Raw genomic sequence first — 19,809 nt, 5'->3', positions numbered from 1 at the left:
GCACAGGGGCACACCGCAAGAGGAGTGAAGGGCAGTGTGGTGCTAGAGTGCTTACTGTTACTTGTACTGTGCTGTTTTACCTTGTACTGTGCCATTGTTTGTCCCTGTACGGCGCTACGGATACTTTGTGGCGCCCTATAAATAAAAATTAATAATAATAATAATAATAATAATAGAGTGCCCTGCACTGGTCCTGAGTGGTGTTCAACTTTTTTGTTAGCCAAGTCTCCTTGTGTCAGTGTGCCATTTTCCTGGGACCCTAAGGGGTATATTTAACAAAGTGTGATGGTGCACTAACGTGCACTTAACATACAATTCATGCCCCGATGTGTCCCCCGCATATTTATTAAAGATGCATCGCAGCAGATATCGTGGATATCTGCTGCTTTGCATTCTGCTTCGTTTTGGGGAGCAGTCACCATTCAATAGTATGGTGACTGCTCCCTTTTGCAATCTAACAAGTTCCGAAAAATTGTTTTTTTCGGGAACTTGTCTTGATAATGTACGCCAGCTGGAGCTGGTGTACATTATCATAAATGAGAAATCTCAGTGCTGTCAGCTCTGCTCCGAAGAGCAGAGCTGAACAGCGCATGTGTGGAGGGATCATGTGATCCCTCCCTGTCAATCACAGCTCTCTCTCTGCAACGATAGTTGCAGAGACAGAGAGGTGATCTTTGTGCGCATGTCCAGTTCTTGGAACTGGACATGCGCAATTGAAGAATGAAGAGAAGTCCCGGAGACAACGCTTCCGAAGAGGGGGGTAAGTATGATTTTTTACATCGCAGAAACAGCAGTTTTTCGGAACTGCTGTTTCTGTGCAGGGCTGTACATAAATGTGAGAAATAGTTCAATCCTTATCATTGCGATAAGGATTGAAAACTATTTTTCACTTTATGTTAATATTGATAAATGTGCCCCTAAGAGAGGTTGGGTTTTCTGTGTGGCGCTGTTTGCATGCTAAAAAAAATTAAACAATGTTAGGCTGCTCCAGTCTGCAGGCTCCCTATTCATAGTCCCTCATGGAAATTTTGCATTGTGAACACTTAGGGCCCGAGTCATTAAGAAAAGTATGGCAAAAAAATAGTAAATGTTTTCAGGGACAAACCATGTTACAATTCAAGGGGTGCAGTTAGTTTATTATTTTGCACATAAGTTAAATACTGGCTGTTTTTTTTTTTTTTTTTTCAATAATGGTTTTTATTAAAGCTTTTAATTACAGGGTACATACAAAAAGAAAAATACACATTTTCTGTTTTTTTTTTTTTTAAAAAAAAGCACACAAATACCTGATAGATTTATTTTTACACTGAAATTTAAAGCTGATCTAGGACCTGTCCTACCCCAACTTTAAATCTGTCCCCACATTTTATATTTACCTTCCCCTCCAGTGCAACATGTTTTTTTTCAGGTACAAAGTTACTCCTTTTTTTATCCTTTGCTCTCCTGAAAGACTCAGGACCCTAGGGTCTATTTACTAAGGTGCGATGAGCCAAAATTGTGGAGAAAACAGCTGCAAAAGGCCATCACAGTTCTTCTTTTAATTTATCAAGTGGTTACAGCAAGAGAAATCAGGACTCCCATCACCACCAGGGAAGCCTTTCCTTATCCATCACTATACGCATGCACCACCTTAGCCGTAGTCTTAGCGTTACTCTGCCAGTAAAGTAGTTTTTGGCTAGTTTGGAGGTTGGGGGGCGGGTTCACCGGGGCTTGCCAATTCCAGCGGCAGTTCATTTGGTATCGCTGCGGTATACAAAATGATTCTTACTGCCACCTGCTAGCCTCCGATGAGAAATAGGTAACACATAGACTGATAAGATCTAGTAATCACCATCTGTAGCAAATCACAGAGATGACTAAACCTAGATTACAACTTAAATTCGGATTGTCAAACTTCTTAATCAGTCAGATATAGTTAATAAAAAGGAAAACTCTATTATTTATATGAAGGACACAATTGTCAATCATATAACATTATGTAATTTAGTGTACATCAACAAGAGTGTTAATGTACAATAACTTCAAATACATAAGTACTATATAAAACATTACTGGTTTGTTCCTTATCCCTCTATTGTAGGGAAACAATAAAGTAGGAAATGGGGGAGGAAGGGTGGCACACAAGATCACATTTTATACTCTCTGAATAATTGATCCATTGAGCAAGCTTTACAGTCCAGGTCTACATTACATGCAGAATCAATGCTTTAAATGTAAAGATTCCATACAGTTTACATTTACATATAGCATTGAATCTGCTTACCCTGGGGATTGAGAGTTTATTTTCATGTCATTGCATTCACATACATTTGGACCACCTGGAATTTGGTTGTATGTTTCCTTAGAATGTTTGTAAACAATACGTCCCTTGTAATCATTTATATATATATATATATATATATATATATATATATATATATATATATATATATATATATTGCTTAAGTTCAGTGCTCTTTTTCCTATCTGTGCATCTACGTTTTGAAGTCTGCATTCACGCTCCACAAGATAGACTACCCACGCTGTGTTACAATTTATAAATTGATTAATGTACTATTTTATGGCCGTTGTCTTGGATAAAAAAAAATCTATGGGTTTGGTGTTCATAAAGGGACAAACTGATTGGATAGTAACCAGTGAATGTGGGGTTGAAAAAGTGGAGATGTTGCCTATAGCAACCATTCAGATTCTAGCTGTCATTTATTCAGTACATGCTACAAAAAGACAGCTAGAATCGGATTGGTTGCTATGGGCAACATCCCCACTTTTTCAAACCTGCGGTTTAGTAAATATACCCCTTTGGGTATCTCTTGAGTACAGGATTTAGTATGAGCTCTCTCTTGAGGGAATTCCATTGTTTCTTTAGAATATTTTGTGTTGCATTATTTTCAATGGTTGAACTGAGTAACAAACAGTATAAAGTACATGTTTTGAACCCTGCTTGTTTTTTTTGGCCTGTTGTCTGCTTACACTGAACAGGAAGAAGGACCAGCTTGGGTTCAAAACATGTTGTAAGAAGTGCAATACAGTTTTCACAGTTAAATTGGACTTATTCATTGTTTATTGATCTTGGGAGTGTTAACTTTATGAGAGCTGTAGGAAGCAACAACTTTGTTTAGTGGAGAGTGTAAGTATTTGTAAATACAGTATACAGTACACAGCCCTATTTGCACACTTGAGCAAATTGGAAAAATCTGATACTGATGGAATAATTTAATTCTCTGGATCTCAATCTGTACAATTAACCAACGGCTGCAAATGGTATTCTCTGAACTTATATGTCCTGCAGCTGTAATACTCATTTGTATTTTGACAGGTTTCAGGGGTAGATCAAACCTTTTAAAATGGAAAAGTGGAGGTGTTGCCCATAGCAACCAATCAGATTCTAGCTATCATTTTCGACAATATACTAGATAAATGATAGCTAGAATCTGATTGGTTTCTATGGGGAACAACACTCTTCCTTTTTAGAAAGTTTGATAAATGTACCCCTCAGAGTCAGTATAATAAAAATAACCTTATTATTGTATTTGATAAATGTCTAGTGTTCCTGCACAGAGGCTAATCAGGAGATAATTCTTGCTATTTTGCAAGTGTTGTGAGTGTTCACAGCTCTGACATCATTATAATGTTAGTCTGCAATTAGAAACTAAAACAGGAATGTGACTGGCGCTAATTGGATGATTTCATCATTATTCTCACAATTATCTAGTGTGTTATGGAGGGATATTGTAATTATGTTAGGAATATTGTAATTACATAGTAAGTTTTAAGTTTCCTAAAATACAATTTATTAATTATATGTCTGTAATATTTTAAACTTCATCTGCTATCCTCACATAAAACCAAGTTTTAAACGTCAAATAAGAATTTGTGAAACTTTGCGGCATCAGTCAAATTATGAGTCCCCAATCCGTTTATGTGGATCGCCATAATTTTTTTTAAGAGAATTATTACGTACAAACAGCTAATCAGCTCTCTATTAATTATGTTGCAGATTGGTTTCAGTACCCAAATTCTTCAATTCTTAAAATGTATATTTGCAAAAAGAGCCTATTTATAAACATGAGTAAAATTATTAAAATAAACACTTTATTAATTCAAACTTAATCCATGGTCCAGAAGCTGACACCCAATCCGTGTCCAACTCCTAAAAATGGCTAGAGTGGGCTCGCACCTAAGAGAATATTATGCTTTCTTAGTTATAAACAATGGAAGCAGCCATTTTGTCTTCTTAACCAATACCCTGTTGACTAGGAATTGGTGAGATTCTAGACAGAAAGTACATCATGCTCCTTGATGTCACTAGTAACTCATTATTTGATAGGCTGCCATCTAATTAATATAACATCAGCCCATAAAATGGCTGCCTCCACAGTGTGTAGGTGATGGGCCTAGATAGCTGACAGAAATTGATCGGTTGCTTTTTCACTCACCTCTCCAGAGATATAGAAGCAATAGTCATCATTTTTGTTGTTCTTATAGCATGTTTAATTAATGAAACAAAATAATTACAACTAAGGAATGTAATATGTAATACAGGTGAGTCTAATATATACACCATAACATAAGCAAGCTCAGCATTCAACTGCAATGGAAAATAATGATACTCATAATTTGCTATGGGACCATGGGGCTTATTTATACTCATGCCAGCTGAGTACCCCCAATGCGAGGGCAATGAGGAGTGTGCCAACTATGCCCCCCCCTTCTGAGGCCCCTACTCCCCCACAGCAACCTGCTCTCAAAAGAGTGGAAACTTCTCCATGTTTGCTTAGAGGAGACCTGCCCCCCCACCCTCAATTTTGTTATAGCGAGCAGAATAGGGGGTAGAGGAGGCGACAACAGCATGGCTAAGCCCTATCCAAATTTTGCCATGGCTCCCAGCGCATACTTTCCCACTCTCCCGGAATGTCCAAACTTCGGTTAGGTCTCCCGGACTCCCAGGAGAGCAAGCAATGCTCCTGCATCCTCTCCTCTTCCTAGTGTAGTGGGCAAGATGGGAGCCCTCATAACAGGATTCGCTGTGAATCACATAATTTTGCCTTATGTTGAAATTACGATTTTGCAACATTGCATTGTGAGGCAGGGCCAAAATGACGCGTTTCGCTGCCCCTCCTTCCCTTCTGTTCTCCCACCTCACCTCCCCTCCGGGATCTCCCGGAGGGTAAAACCCAAAAGTGGTAAGTATAGCCAGGTGATGCACTATTCTGCCCCTATCCTCACAGTCTAACACATGACCCATCAATGTGAAGCTGACTTGTGCGAGCATGGGTACTGGGACGGCTTACGATACAACTTTTTTCAGTAGCTTTAAGACAGTCTTGGAAACACTCTGAAATGGTCTTTTAACCTTTAAAAGTGTAGAGCCTAATGAGCTGTTTGATCAACAACTCAAAAGCTGGATTATCGAAAGCATTTCTTCCACGTAATCTATCTGCCTAGAAAGCTTTCCACCAGTCTCCTCCTAAAAGAAATAGAACATGACAAACCTATTTCTCTGAGTTCAGTCATTAGTCCTTTACTGCAACACACATTAAGAGACGTGCATTCTAGAGCAGCTGTGCTATACGGATAGCGAGCTTTCTTTAAACAAGATAAATGGACATCATCTTTTTAATGCAGCCGTTTTGGAAGGTACTGAAACACATAAATCATCTGGGCTCCTGTATAGAATGTGCTGAAAGTTTGCTTTCTACATGGTTACATTTTAGGATTGCAACCATATGCTTAAAGACGGTTTAAGTGAAGCATTTGGTATACAGTCATTTCTCAGAGACAGTCAGTGCGAGTCATTTACCCCTGTGCAGTGTGGCACAAAGTTGCCCATCTTTGTTTTCACCACCACATCTGCTTTTGTGCTCAGAAATTACATTTAGGATTACAAAAAATAAAATGGGTTGCAAAAAAGCTGAGACTTACCTTATATAGACATCAATGTCTATATACAATGTGGGCACACTCCTCTTGCACCCCAGTTTGTACGTAGTGAGTGCAGAAGGTACATTTCGTTTTGTTTCTACAATGTAAGTAAGTCCCTGCTATCTCTCACTCCATTTCTAGTGCTTTACATAAATTAAATCCAACGTGTGCCAGGTATTCACTAAATGCCCAATAGCTGCCATTGTGTGGGGGAGCAATTGCCTTTAAAGGCTGTGTACAGGTAAATCTCAACCCAGATACAAAGCACAGCAATGATCTCATGTTTATAGTTAGTGTAGGACTCACCAGAAGGGGAAGACTTTGCCATGAGTTGGTCAGCTTAATATACTGTATATTGCAATATGTGGAACTAACATTCCCTGTTTATAGTACAGAGTACAGCTTGAAGAACATTAGTGGTGTATTTGGAAAGTGCAGAGCAACAATGTCTATGATTATCTATTGATTATCTCTTTACAATGGCACCTGTCAAGGTGTGGGCTATATTAGGCAGTAAGTGAACAGTCACTTCTTGAAGGCCATGTGTTGGAAGCAAGAAAAATTGGCAAGTGTAAGGATCTGAGCGACTTTGACAAGGGCCAGTTTGTGATGGCTAGACGACTGGGTCAGAGCATTTCCAAAACGGCAGGTCTTGTTGGATGTTCCCAGTATGCAGTGGTTAGTACCTACCAAAAGCGGTCCAACGAAGGACAACCAGTGAATCGGCAACCGGCCCATGGGCGCCAAAGGCTCATTGATGCGCCTGGGGAGTGGAGGCTAGCCTGTCTGGTCCAATTCCACAGAAAAGCTACTGTAGCACAAATATCTGAAAATATTAATGCTGGCTATGATAGAAAAGGTGTCAGAACACAAAATGCATCGCAGTTTACTGCACATGAGGCTGCGTAGCTCAGAGTGGCCATGCTGAGCCCTGTCCACCCCCGAAAGTGCATAGAATGGGCACGCAAGGTCCAGAACTGTAGCAAGGAGCTATGGAAGAAGGTGGTCTGGTCTGATGAATCACATTTACTTTTATATCATTTGGATGGCACACATGTGGATGTTACTTTGACACATAGCACCTACCTAAACATTGTTGCAGACCAAGTTCACCTCTTCATGGCAACAGTAATCCCTGATGTCAAAGGCCTCCTTCAGCATGATAATGCGCCCTGCCACACTGCAATAATTGTTCGGGAATGTCTTGAGGAAAATGACAAACAGTTCAAGGTGTTGACTTGGCCACCAAATTTCCCAGATCTCAATCCGATCGAGGCATCTGTGGGATGTACCATAGAGGCCCCACCTCGCAACTTACAGGACTTAAAGGATCTGCTGCTAACGTCTTGGTGCCAGACACCACAGGACACCGTCGGAGGTCTTGCGGAGTCCATGTCTCGACGGGTCAGAGCTGTTTTGGTGGCACGAGTGGGACCTACACAATATTAGGCAGGTGGTTTTAATGTTGCAGCTGATGTATAATAAAAAATCAGTTATACTCAAATTGCAACTATTGCGTTAGAAGCATAATGACCTGTCACAACTAGTATAGCTACTCTATATAGCTAATTATGTCTTTGTGTGTGCTGTATGAAGTTCCTCGAAATATTCTGATTGCTTGCACCTGGTTAATCTGCCTGTGCATGTGCCAATTTCCGCGGTTAGCACATTAGGTTAAGCCATGGTCAGGAGAACTCTATGAAATAGTTATCTTCATGCATTTTTTATTTGCGCACCGTTCTTCATGAGGGCTAGAAATTTGAAAGTCAAATTAAAATCAGAGCTAATGGGTCTCTTGGGAAACTATTTAAAAACTTCTTTAAGTTTTCAGTAGACTCTGAAATCACAAGAGCCGATCACATGAGCCTCCAGTTAGTTCATTTACATTCCTCAGTCACTGTCCACAAGAAGTATCGCTCAACGATACAATAAATGAAGCATGTTCAACTTAAATTACATCAAAGAAGGAAAAGCCTTGAAGGGCTTACTGCAAGGTAGGTGTTAATTATAATTTCAAACTACAGCCTGTGTGAATTTCTCACACATTATTACCACCCAAACTGCCAATGAAATGCAAATGAATCGCCCTTAGCTATGACCACTATTTTCCATACATTATTAGGAAATGTATGTGTACAATTACAACTGGACACTCGCATTTCCCCTTCTGCATCCATATCACCTAGAAAAGAATCCTGTGTTTTGTATTTTATTTTTTATTCTGTCTACTTTATTACAGTTTCAAGGCATAATTAGGCATGTTGATTGTTGTTCTTTTTACACCACATTAGTAAACTACCTAATTTTATTTAAAGATAACACATAAACAGAAAGCAATGTTTATCAGTGAAAACCCCTTTTTTCAAATCTCAAAGACAGGTGAGGAACCCACCTTACTTCCTGTGTATGCATTTTATTACTACTGCTCCTATTACTACTGTGGTGTGCTGTTGCTGTATAATGTTTGTAGTGTTTTAAGTTTTCCTGGCCCCCTCCAGCTGTTATTAGCACCTAATTAGGCACTATGGGCTATTTAGATTTAGGGGTAAATGTATCAAACTGCAAGTTTCCGGCGGGTATGAAAAGTAGAGATGTTGCCTATAGCAACCAATCAGATTCTAGTTTTCATTTATCTAGTACATTCTATAAAATGACAGCTAGAATCTGATTGGTTGCTATAGGCAACATCTCCACTTTTCGAACCCCCTGGAAACTCGCAGCTTGATAAATTTACCCCTTAGACTTAAAGATGGGTCATGAGTTCAATTCCCGACCATGGCCTTAGTTTGTATATTCTCCCCGTGTTTGCGTGGGTTTCCTCTGGGTGCTCCGGTTTCCTCCCACATTCCAAAAACATACTGGTAGGTTAATTGGTCGCTACCAAATTGACCCCAGTGTGTGTGTGTGTTAGGGAATTTAGACTGTAACATGGACATGGACTGATGTGAGTGAGTTCTCTGTACAGCGCTGCGGAATTAGTGGCACTATATAAACTGAATGGTAAAAATGGTAATAATAATGCAACCTTTAATCATGCTCACCAGCCATTATTTTCAGCATGTCTGCTGAATAGATGTATGAGTCCAAACTTCAGAATTTCTGGAATGAACCCCTAGCACGCGTGCCGAAAAACGGAGCTTCTGCGCATTCGTTTCGGCTGTCATCGGCTGCTTTACTGAAGCAGCTCCCAGGTTCCTGGATTGGAAGTAGTGTCTATAAAAGGTAAGTAATAGCAGCACTAAAAATTGAGGGTCAACAACTGTGGCATACTATGAATAGGGGGGGACAACCATGTGGCATACTATGAATAGGGGGGGACAGCCATGTGGCATACTATGAATAGGGGGGGACAGCCATGTGGCATACTATGAATAGGGGGGGACAGCCATGTGGCATACTATGAATAGGGGGGGACAGCCATGTGGCATACCATGAATAGGGGGGCAATTATGTGGCATACTATGAATGGGGGCAATTGTGTGGCATACTATGAATGGGGGCAATTATGTGGCATACTATGAATGGGGGCAATTATGTGGCATACTATAAATGGGGGCAATTGTGTGGCATACTATGAATGGGGGGCACAATTATGAGGCATGATATGAATTAATTATCCCATTGCTAGGCAACAGGACGCTTTGCACTCACCTGTCAGCAGTCAGCGTCTTTGACCGCCGAGATACTTCCACCCAATCAGAGTGCTTCTTGTTGCTTAAATAAAAACCTCTGGCACCACTAGAGTGCCAGAATATTGGTTCATTGCCTTGCTCCAGCACTTACCTGTGTTCCTGTATCCTGCTTACCTCGGTTCTGACTCGGCTTGGTTTCTACTACTATTCTCCTGGTTAACGTTCTGGTGCCTTACTGCTTGTTTGGTTCTGTCTCCTGGCTTTTCTTGAAAACTCTCTGGATCCTCCCTGTGTACTGTTCTGCTCATCTGGTTCTGACCCGGATTGTTTGACTCCGCCTGACTACCCCCATCACTACGTCGGTGAATGTCTCATAGAGCTACGACCTGCAGCACAGCCTTGCTGCAGGTCCCTGGTCCCTGGTGGTCCCTTGCGGAGATCCCTGGTGAATAACGGGGGGTACGTTAGACTTCGCACCTCCCTGTTCAGTTGCGCCAATACCGGCTAGTGGCCACCTCTGCAAATTCTATGACCATTTGAATAAAAGTGTGTATTTAAAACATAGAGTTAGAAAATAAAGTGCAGGAACCAGTGACATTCTATGATGCACTTCAAAGCCCGATCACAAGACACTGGTTCCCAGGGAATTGATAAACTGCTTTCTTTTGAATCTTGGTTTAGCCAATAAAATGGCTGCCTCCACTGGAGGTCATTTTCACAGCGAAAAACATCCGCTGCGCTTTGGACTTTTTTTTACTGCTGGCTTGGCTGCAGTTTTAATTTTAGCAATAGACATGAGCAGTGGCCTCATTATGATGATAATAATATTATATTTTGTGGTGTCAAGCATTTCAGGAAGATGGGTTGTGCCTTCTGAAACATCGGGTTTCTCTTTAAAAATATTCATGTAAAGACCTGCGAGTGTCTCTGTGACTATTCTTATATGTGAATATTGGGACATTTCCTTACCTTGTGGCATCAGTTTAGTAAAATTTGTCTTTGCTCTTTGGGGACAAGTTTTCTTTGTGTGTGTCAAGCACAAGGTGATGTAATCCACTTCATTTAACAAGTGGCCAAATGGGGACGGCAGCCGCATTCAACACCGGTTCCTGGTACGCAAAAGGGATTGGGTCTGAGTACCACATAGCTCCATTTTACCCAAATAATGGGCGAAAGCTATGTTGTTCTGGGATCCTAGAATCTGGCCTGAGATCCTGCCTTCTGGTGGTTCCTGGCCAAGCATCAAAACTTCTGGGAGCACTCACATTACTGAAAGTGGCAGTCCTGTCATATAATCTGGTGATGTTGTTAGGACAACCTCTGAGGGGGTTAGGCCCACCTCTGAGGGGTTAGGCCCAGGTAGAAACAGGGATGATCCAATACAAATTGGCTTTAATAATATCCAGTCACTCCTGTGGCTATTCACGGCTTGCCCTTTTAAAAATATAACACAGTTATTGAAAAAATCAAAAATAAAATAGTTTAAATAAAAAAGTTAAAAAATTATACAGGTTGTGGGTCTGGACATCGCCGCTTTAAAACCGGCATTTTTACTGTGGCCGTTACAAGTGACGTAATTTGTTCCTGCCTGAGATTTCTTAAAGTCGCATTTTGCATGTGCCGCTCATTCAACTTGGGGGGAATAGTGTCTGTCTGGTAAATAGTAAGGGTACATTTTCTCCTTGTCGCTCTTATACTCTTCTCTATTGTAATGTTGCTGTAAGGTGTGTCAGGATTTTCAGAGCCAGAAAAATCAACCACACCCATACTGAACCGCTGGTAGCTGCAGAATTTATACGGGAAGCACAATCCATACATTGGCTTTCGCATATGTATTACACATTACTGTTATGAAAGTAAACTATACAATTACGATTTATGTCAGTATGATTTTCCTGTGACACATTATCACTTTCATGTATTTTGTGTTCCAGATGAATGGATTTTTCCTGACAGACTTCAAGATGTATCCAAACTGTCTGACGCCCGATATCAAACAGACATCAGCAATTCATGTGAGCAGTTGGTCAGATAACAGCCAAAATGACATTACATATCCTGAAGAAAGGGCCCCTGTGGACCCCGACAACGTTTTCAGTTACTCGTCAATGCCTCGCTCAGTGCGTCACGGGAAACTTCAGGGTCAATCTTCTGTCAGGGATGCGAGCTCTCCGGATGTCTTAGAAAAGGACGGACGCGGGGCTCGAATGGAAGATGATTTCTATGGAAGTGACAACAGCATTGAGGTAACTTTCATGATTAAGTTTACATCCAGGAAAGTGCTTTTATATTGAAGTTAAAGTGGTCTATTGTTAAGTATACAAGTCCCATGTTTGTTCATAATGTTACACTACTGAATATAGCTCTGCAAAACACTTGTCAGCTGAAAGAGACCAGGGGGTATATTTACTAAACTGCGGGTTTGAAAAAGTGGAGGTGTTGCCTATAGCAACCAATCAGATTCTAGCTGTCATTTTGTAGAGTGCACTAAATAAATGGCAACTAGAATCTGATTGGTTGCTATAAGCAACATCTCCTCTTTTTCAAACCTGCAGTTTAGTAAATCTAGCCCCAGGTAAGTAAAGTATGGCATTAAAGAACTCTTAAGTATTAGGGATGTACCCTTATTAAGGACAGAAAAAGTGGAGTTTCTGCTTTCAATGCTATTTATCATTTAAATATAATTTCTGCGTTATTGAATTGGAGTTGTTAAAATACTCAGTTGCTTATGCAAACTTGTGACTTCTCCAGTGTCCGTTTTCGACAGTGTAAACCAAGCTATACATAGTGGAACTGCAAAATAGTCCCCCCGCAGCTTTCATCGTATTTAATAAACATCTGATGCAACTCTGAACCCTGAATTGAATTTGCCCCTCGGTGTCACAATTATACACAACAGCCTAAATGTTCCACTAATATATAATGTGTCAGTCTGGCTCACGTAAAAGAAAAAGTTACTCCGAATACATCAATGTTGCCAAGAGATTTCAAAGATATAGAAAATATTGTATTATAAGCACAATGGAAGTAATTTATACAGTTCCGAGGCACAAAAGATATTTTGGGATGTTGTGCGCCTACTTTTGATCATGAAGTTACCATTTTTACGGAAGTGCGCAGATTTGCTTCTCGAGCTGCTGTGGTCTGCAGGGGCTACAAACATTTGTATCTTCTAATGGTACAAGATGGGTGGGTCCAGGCAATTATTGCAGGACAATCAAACTTTTGAGCCTTGTTTTTCAACCACTTGTCAAAATTTAATTTTGTTGGATTATTTAAATTATATAAATTAGAGAGAAGGTGGGAATGCAGCAAGTCATTCACTGTTTAGCCAGGGGCTGCATATTTGTTGCACAGAAAAATCACTGGATTTTATTTATTTATTTCTCTCGGAGGTGGCAGAATACAGGCATTTTTTTCTTTTACTGAAACTGTAATATGAAAACAAAATGTTTGTAAACTAAATGTCCCCATCTTGTTTACCAAACAATATTGTGGTGCAGAGTATTGTATTAGATGCACTCTTTAGAATCAGATATTATATATGCAGCCTTCAGCATTCCTTGAGTATGATAAAGGGACATTAACACAGATGAGTATTGCTAAGAGCGCATTCATTGATCTGCAGATGTGCTATTACATATACAGCATTTTTTTCTCCATCATCTGTCATTTAGAAAAGCTACTCAACATTCTGGAGTCATTTGTTATTTTTGGACAGAACTTACAATGAAATTTTTCTTATGATAAATCACATGTGCGCAGGGACCTCTCTAAATCATGCCAGCCATTAAATAGGACAAGGTGCAGTCATTATTTTTAGAGCTGCTTGAAACACCCTCTTCATGTACGTGAGCTTGCTCAAACCGATCTACCACGAGACACAATAAGGGTTATGTACGAACCGCAAAAGTAGAGAAACACAGAGCTTACGCTATTTTCATGAGCCTACTTCTTACGCGGATCTGAGTTTCCCACGGGCTTGAAAAAGTGGATATGTTGCCTATAGCAACTAATCAGATTCTAGTTTTCATTTATGTATTTAGTATATTCTACAAAATGACAGCTAGAATCTGATTGGTTGCTATAGGCAGCATCTCCAGGCAGCATCTCCAATTTTCAAACCCGCCAGAAATTCTCAGCTTCATACATTTAACCCCCATAGGCAGTTTGCACAAACCGATGAGCTGGGTGAACAGTCCCTGCTGATTACAGACAGCATGCATAAGTGCACTGACCTTTAATACTACATGCAAAATTTGATTTTGTTTTGCAGGACCAGATTGTTGTGTAAATTCTGTAAAGGGGTTGAAAGTGCAAATTTACATGAGAGTTCCCTGTGTTCTCCCGACAAATGGATTAAATTTTCCGATATCTTTGAGGTCATTGAGATATCATCCTAAACTTCCATTGGCACGTGTTTTGCACCTCCTAATTACACATTTGCAGAAACACGCATTTCTAGGAGCACTTCAACCAATGTAAGAGAAACCTTCAAACACACAGGAGTGACTCCGAAAAATAAAAACAGTGCGACTTTCCTTCACACTCATCATTAATTTAACATGATAGATGAGGTTAAACCAAGCAGTATTTTTGCAGAAAAATGTAAAAGTTGAAATGAATGTGGAGGTAGATTTGATGTTTTTGCTGTTGCCACCATGCTGCTTTACATCATACTTGCCAACTCTCCCTGAATGTCAGGGAGACTCCCTGAAATAGGGGTGATCTCCCTCACTCCCTGAAGAGTCTGGCATTCTCCCTGATGCTGAGCAAGTACAAGACGTGGTTGGCTTCGCCATCTGTGGCATGATGACACAGTTCAGAATTTGTGACCTATGTCCATGTATACCTATGGAGGTAGCCATTTTCATGGAGACCAAGATTTAATCAAAGACTGACAGGTAAGACAACATGACATCAGTAATGGAGACGGAAATGTAAAATAAACTTTAGTCTCTAGAGATTCATTAGCTGCTTTTCTTTAACGAATAGTTGCCTACTCTCCCGGAATGTCCAGGAGACACCCGTATTTCTGGGAGACCTCCCAGGCTTCCGGGAGAGCAGGGCAACCTCACGGTTCTCGTCCCAGTGTGAGAGCATTACAGCTGGGTGAATTCCATCACATTCCCTGTTTTCTCACACAATAAACTTGGTGGTGCAGAGCTTTTTAAAAAATGACAGGAATGATGATGCTGTCTGTGGCCCGTAAAATATCTGGACATGTCTGGCATTCGGCAACAGCATGTAGGAGATTGCAGCATGTAGGAGCTACAAGAGAAATTTAATTTGCCCTGCCACCAACTAAAGCAAGAGGTGGTAACAAGGTGGAAATCCACCCTGTATATGCTTCTGAGGATGGAGGAACAGCGAAGAGCTATCCAGGCTTACTCCACAAGTCATGGCATTGGGATAGGAGGGGGGGGGTGTATTTTAATTATTTTAATCAAGCGCATTGGAGAATACTTTCCATGTTGTGCAAGGTGCTGAAACCATTCGAAGTAGTCACCTGTGAAGTGAGTTTAGACACTGCTAGCTTGAGCCAAGTGATTCTCTTAATTAGACTTTTGGAAAAGCAGCTCGAGAAACTGAAGGAGATGAAACAAAGCAATTATGCTAAGTATGTCGGACTTGTAGATCAAGTACTTTATTCACTTCGCCAGGATCCAAGAGTTATCAAAATCTTGAAATCGGATCACTACATTTTGGTAACTGTGCTTGATACTAGGTTTAAGAGTTATGTCTTCCCAAGGACAATCCCATCTTGCACGACTTTACCTTTCAGCTACCCCTGTGTGCCAATGTTACCTAGATGTTTTAGTAACAAAGATCAACGTTGCTTGCAGAAGTAATATAAGCATGAATGTCTAAATAGACGTGTATATGTATTACTCAGACCTTCCACTTTGCTGCTGTTTCATCAGTATTGCACAAAGTGTTTGTAATCTGCACTTTACATCAAAGGTACCTAGCTATATTTTAATTTTTTGGGGATTCGGGATGATTCTAAGCTCAGTAATGACCTTGCTTTTTGCTATGAATGTCAATGGCTCTTTTTAGTGCATTGTCTGGAACAAGATCTGATATGCTCATGTCAGAGTGATCACAAACATTTTTGGACAACTGGCGGATTTACCCTTCTGAAGATCGCTTTCAATCATCCTTTCAATTGCTTCTCTCGCGTACGTGTGACCACATACTTTGCTTTTCACTGGGTTCACCATCTCCAACTGCGTGATAGGAGTGCTCTGAGTGACGGCGATCTCCTCGGCTTCATCTTCCAAAACTTTGTCTGCAGGGGCCAGTGACACACCCATTTGTTTTCTCAGGTCTCTTAACTGTTTTTTGTACTGGACATATTTTTCGTCCTGCCTCAGGGCCTCCTCTGTATTATTCTTCTGAAGCGCAGTGTATTTCCTCTGTACAAGCTTTCTTAAATACAGAATCTCATCCGGTGGGTCACGTTTTAACTTAAGTACGGTCTCCTCAACTGCGTTTATATATTGGTTTAAATCTCTGTTCAATGCAGCATATTCAAAGATGATGTATTCCATGCTGCCCACATGTTCCGTGTCACAGTCTGTCTGAAGCAGATGTAATGCCACTCCAGTTGTAATATCCATTCCTGTGTCTACATAAGTTTGGCAGTTCTTCAGGTATGAGAGGGAGTTATCCACAGAGGAGAAGGAAATTAAATATGCAGCACAAGCAGACATGGTTTAATAATGTAGAGTTCATTGACAGCACTGTTGGGCTTAAGGCAGCTAAGCTATTGGTAGCTTGTTTTGTGGGGGCCCAAACAAACTAAGCACTCCTTGTCGATGGAGTGCTTACTTTGTTAAACTGTACATGTTCTTTTCAATATCTTACATAAGCGTGGGTGGGAGGGCCCAAGGACAATTCCATCTTGCAACACTTTTTTTCTGCTACTGCTGTGTGGCAATGTTATCTAGATGTGCTATGAACTGCTGTGTGTTTGTGTCGTTGCTCTGTCGCTTAGCATCCAGCCAGTCTTTTTCCGAAAGTGGATGAAAATAATATTGTGACCTATGAGGTGGTCAAAATTGAATGGAAATGAATGGAATTTAATGTTATTAAGGTTAAAAATAATGTAGGAACAAAAAAAGAGCAAAATATGTTATTTTAGCATGGTTTAGCTAGTTTTCTAAAAAATACAGACCCAAAGCCAAAACACGCGAGGGCGGTTTCGTCAAAACCAAAACCAAAACACGTAGGTCAGTGAACATCTCTAGTATACACCTACTCTATGACTTAGACATGCCGTCTTACATGTCAACTAGACATTGGTTGCATACATTGATGCAACCTGATCGTCAGGGAAACAAAAAACATTGGGGTGTCCTCTGGTGGCTCAATCTGTGATGAAGACACAATGTTACTGAAAACACTGTAGGTCCCATTGTACCAAAATATAAACTGCCAATGCGGACCTGCACTGTTTTCTTTCATTTGCATAAGTGCACTCAAGTGTCTGCCAAGTCATTTATGCATCAAGTTAATCACGAGAGTGAGGGCCATTAGGACTATCTTTAGTATATGTCACCTTTGTGTGTTTTTTTATTACATTGCCACCACCAATGAGTAGGTGGAAAGAGCTTGTATTTTTGTGAAGAGATAAATGCAGTGCGCCAATGCGGAAAACTGGGATAGCATCCCTATATTCACATCTCCACCCCTGACTGCTCATTTTAATTATCCCATCTCCTTTTTCCCTTTCAGTGTAAAACTACATACGCGCGTGTGCCTATGTCTAATCCTATAAAATACAGTATAGCTTAATATTTGGAAAGTAGTCTTGTCAGCACTTACATTTGCAGAGTTGTGATGTCAGGTGAGTAAAAATAACCTTATATTTGGTGAGCAGTTATTGTGCCACGTAACGTAATTTGGAAGTGTTCTGTGATGGAATGTTTACCTTTCAGTGGTGACAAAATACCATTTAACATGAGGTTGCTTATAAAATCAACTTGTGCCACATTGAAACTTGTATTATAATATCCCCTTTAAATAAAAAGGATATTAGAAGTAACTTCAGATTTTTATAATCTGTATAAAGGCATTCGGCCCTTGATTGTGTGGTTTATGAGTTTTTGGGCCTGATTCATTAAGGAACTTAGGCAAGAATTTGAGTACATTTTCTGGACAAAACCATGTTGCAATGCAGGGGGTATAAATTATACTCCATTCATACTGCACCAAAATACCGGGTTTTTGCCGGGGCGAGCTCAAACGACCCGGGTCTTGGTGCAGTATGAATGGTACAAGTCAAAAATCCCAGGTCTAAAAACCCGGGTCTTCAACCCGGGATTTATCGAGGGGTAATTCCCGGGTCGGACCCGGGTTGCCTGCACTATGAATGGTGCAACCCGGGTTTTTCAACCCGGGTTGCACAGAAAACAAGCTGATTGGCTGTCTGCCTGTCTCTGGAGGATGATGTCATCGGTGGGAGCCCGTGGAAGAAAAAATAAACAGTCACCTTTCAATGACATCACCATTTTTCAGCCAATGAAAACTGCTCTGGTGATGACTCCCACAAATTGCCAGGGCACAGACTTGTGCAGTATGAATGGGGTCAACCCGGGAAATTCCCGGGTCCGAGGTGCAGTATGAATGGTGTTTCTGAGCTGGGACGCTCCGAGCCCCGGCAAAAACCCGGCTTGAAAAACCCGGGATATTGCCGGGGCGGCAGTATGAAAGCGGTATTAGTTTATTTTTTTGCACATAAGTTAAATACTGGCTTTTTTTCATATAGCACACAAATATCAACTTTAAATTTCAGTGTACAAATAAGCTATCAAGTATTTGAGTGCTACATGAAAAAACAGTCAGTATTTAATATATGTGCAAAATAATAAACTAATTTGCACAGCCTTGCATTGTAACATGATTTTGTTCAGAACACTTAAGTAAGAAAATTTACTCAAATTCTTGCCTAAGTTTCTTATTGAATTAGGCCCTTTGTGTGTAGCGAGCTGTGCTACCCTGAGATATACAGGGTAACGTGCTCTATTAGGGCTGGCAAACTAACATGCACAATAACACTGAGACTTCTATGCTTAAGTGTGTGCATTAAAACAGGTAAATATACTTCTGCAAGCAAACAGCAGTTTGCAGTAATTATTTCACATATAAAGATAGTAGAAATATAATTCTTCCTCTACGCCATGCAGAGAGCTCTGTTGGAGCGGCTTCATTGCTGTCGTAATTGCACGGATTTAATTGCCAAATACAGTAAAGTGTAACCGATACATACGCTGAACACTGGATCCAGTAACAGTCATCAATCCTGAAGCCTGTGAAGATATTTATATACTGTGTCCAGTGGCCTATTTTATACAGCTTGAGTTGTAAAAAAACAGTGACGATGTCACAATGTATACAAAGATAACATTAAGATCATTCTTCAATGGTTTAAGGTTCAGGATAGTTCAGTACAATGCAGATCATAGGTCACTTCACATGATGCTTCTCCAAAGTTGGGGGCAACTCACTCCAACAGCTGTGTATGTGCTTTGCCTTATTTAAACGCTGAAAATCCAGTTTAAACTAACCTATTAACATATGCTGCACAGAGTATTATTGAGTATCGATCTCATACTATTCATAACTACCATTTGCACTATGGGATTGCTTCTCCGATGATACCGGATTCCTGCTGGTAAAATGTGGATTAATATAAGGCAAAACACAATACATTTGTTATGTCCTGAACCCTAAATATATTTAATGTAGGTTTACCATATTGCGATAAATCTCTAAGCGCTTTATATTATTAAAAAAAGAAAAAAAGAATGTCAGTTGAAAAGTGTGGTGAAATGAGGTATTAATAACACCCTAACCAGCCTGTCCCTCATTTCTTACAAAATGTGGATTATAGCATGTTCTTTTTATAGCCCTTGCTTTTGTTCCCCAGCTCAACAGAATACAACTGCAGTGTCTAATTACATGTGAATAAGGAGACATTGTAAATATGTATATTGTTTATTGTATTCCAGACATTTGGTCTACAATCTAGAGTTTCTGTGGAAGTACAGCTAATCTCCGCTCCCCTCTCCAACCCCCTAGTCCAGGACTCACCAATGTTTAACAAGGAGAGGTCCAGGGGTTTGCCCAGGGAGGGGAAAGCACTGTTTAAATTTGACCCTAGCTATTAGGAGCCACTCCAGGGGGGAAGGTGATGTTCATTCTCGGAATTGATGGCTGGAAGATGCAGGGTGGCTGATGTATCTACCAG

At 40.4% G+C, this 19,809-nt stretch overlaps 1 protein-coding gene across 2 annotated transcripts in view; it reads left to right on the top strand.

Moving 5' to 3' along the window:
• The window catches only part of CFAP20DC (CFAP20 domain containing), a 264,360-nt gene that overhangs the window by 120,440 nt on the left and 124,111 nt on the right, over positions 1–19,809 (top strand). The window contains exon 2 of one of the 2 annotated variants that reach the window (XM_075183331.1): positions 11,489–11,800. In XM_075183331.1, coding sequence (XP_075039432.1) covers positions 11,489–11,800 — 312 coding nt within the window. Of the gene's footprint in view, positions 1–11,488; positions 11,801–19,809 lie in introns of those variants that run through there. The other variant, XM_075183330.1, reaches the window with a different exon arrangement.

The sequence above is a fragment of the Mixophyes fleayi genome, chromosome 8, assembly GCF_038048845.1.
Source record: "Mixophyes fleayi isolate aMixFle1 chromosome 8, aMixFle1.hap1, whole genome shotgun sequence".
In the NCBI taxonomy this organism is placed as follows: Eukaryota; Metazoa; Chordata; class Amphibia; order Anura; family Limnodynastidae; genus Mixophyes; species Mixophyes fleayi.
The sequence above is the reverse complement of the archived record's forward strand: the minus strand, read 5'-3'. Positions and strand labels throughout refer to the sequence as shown.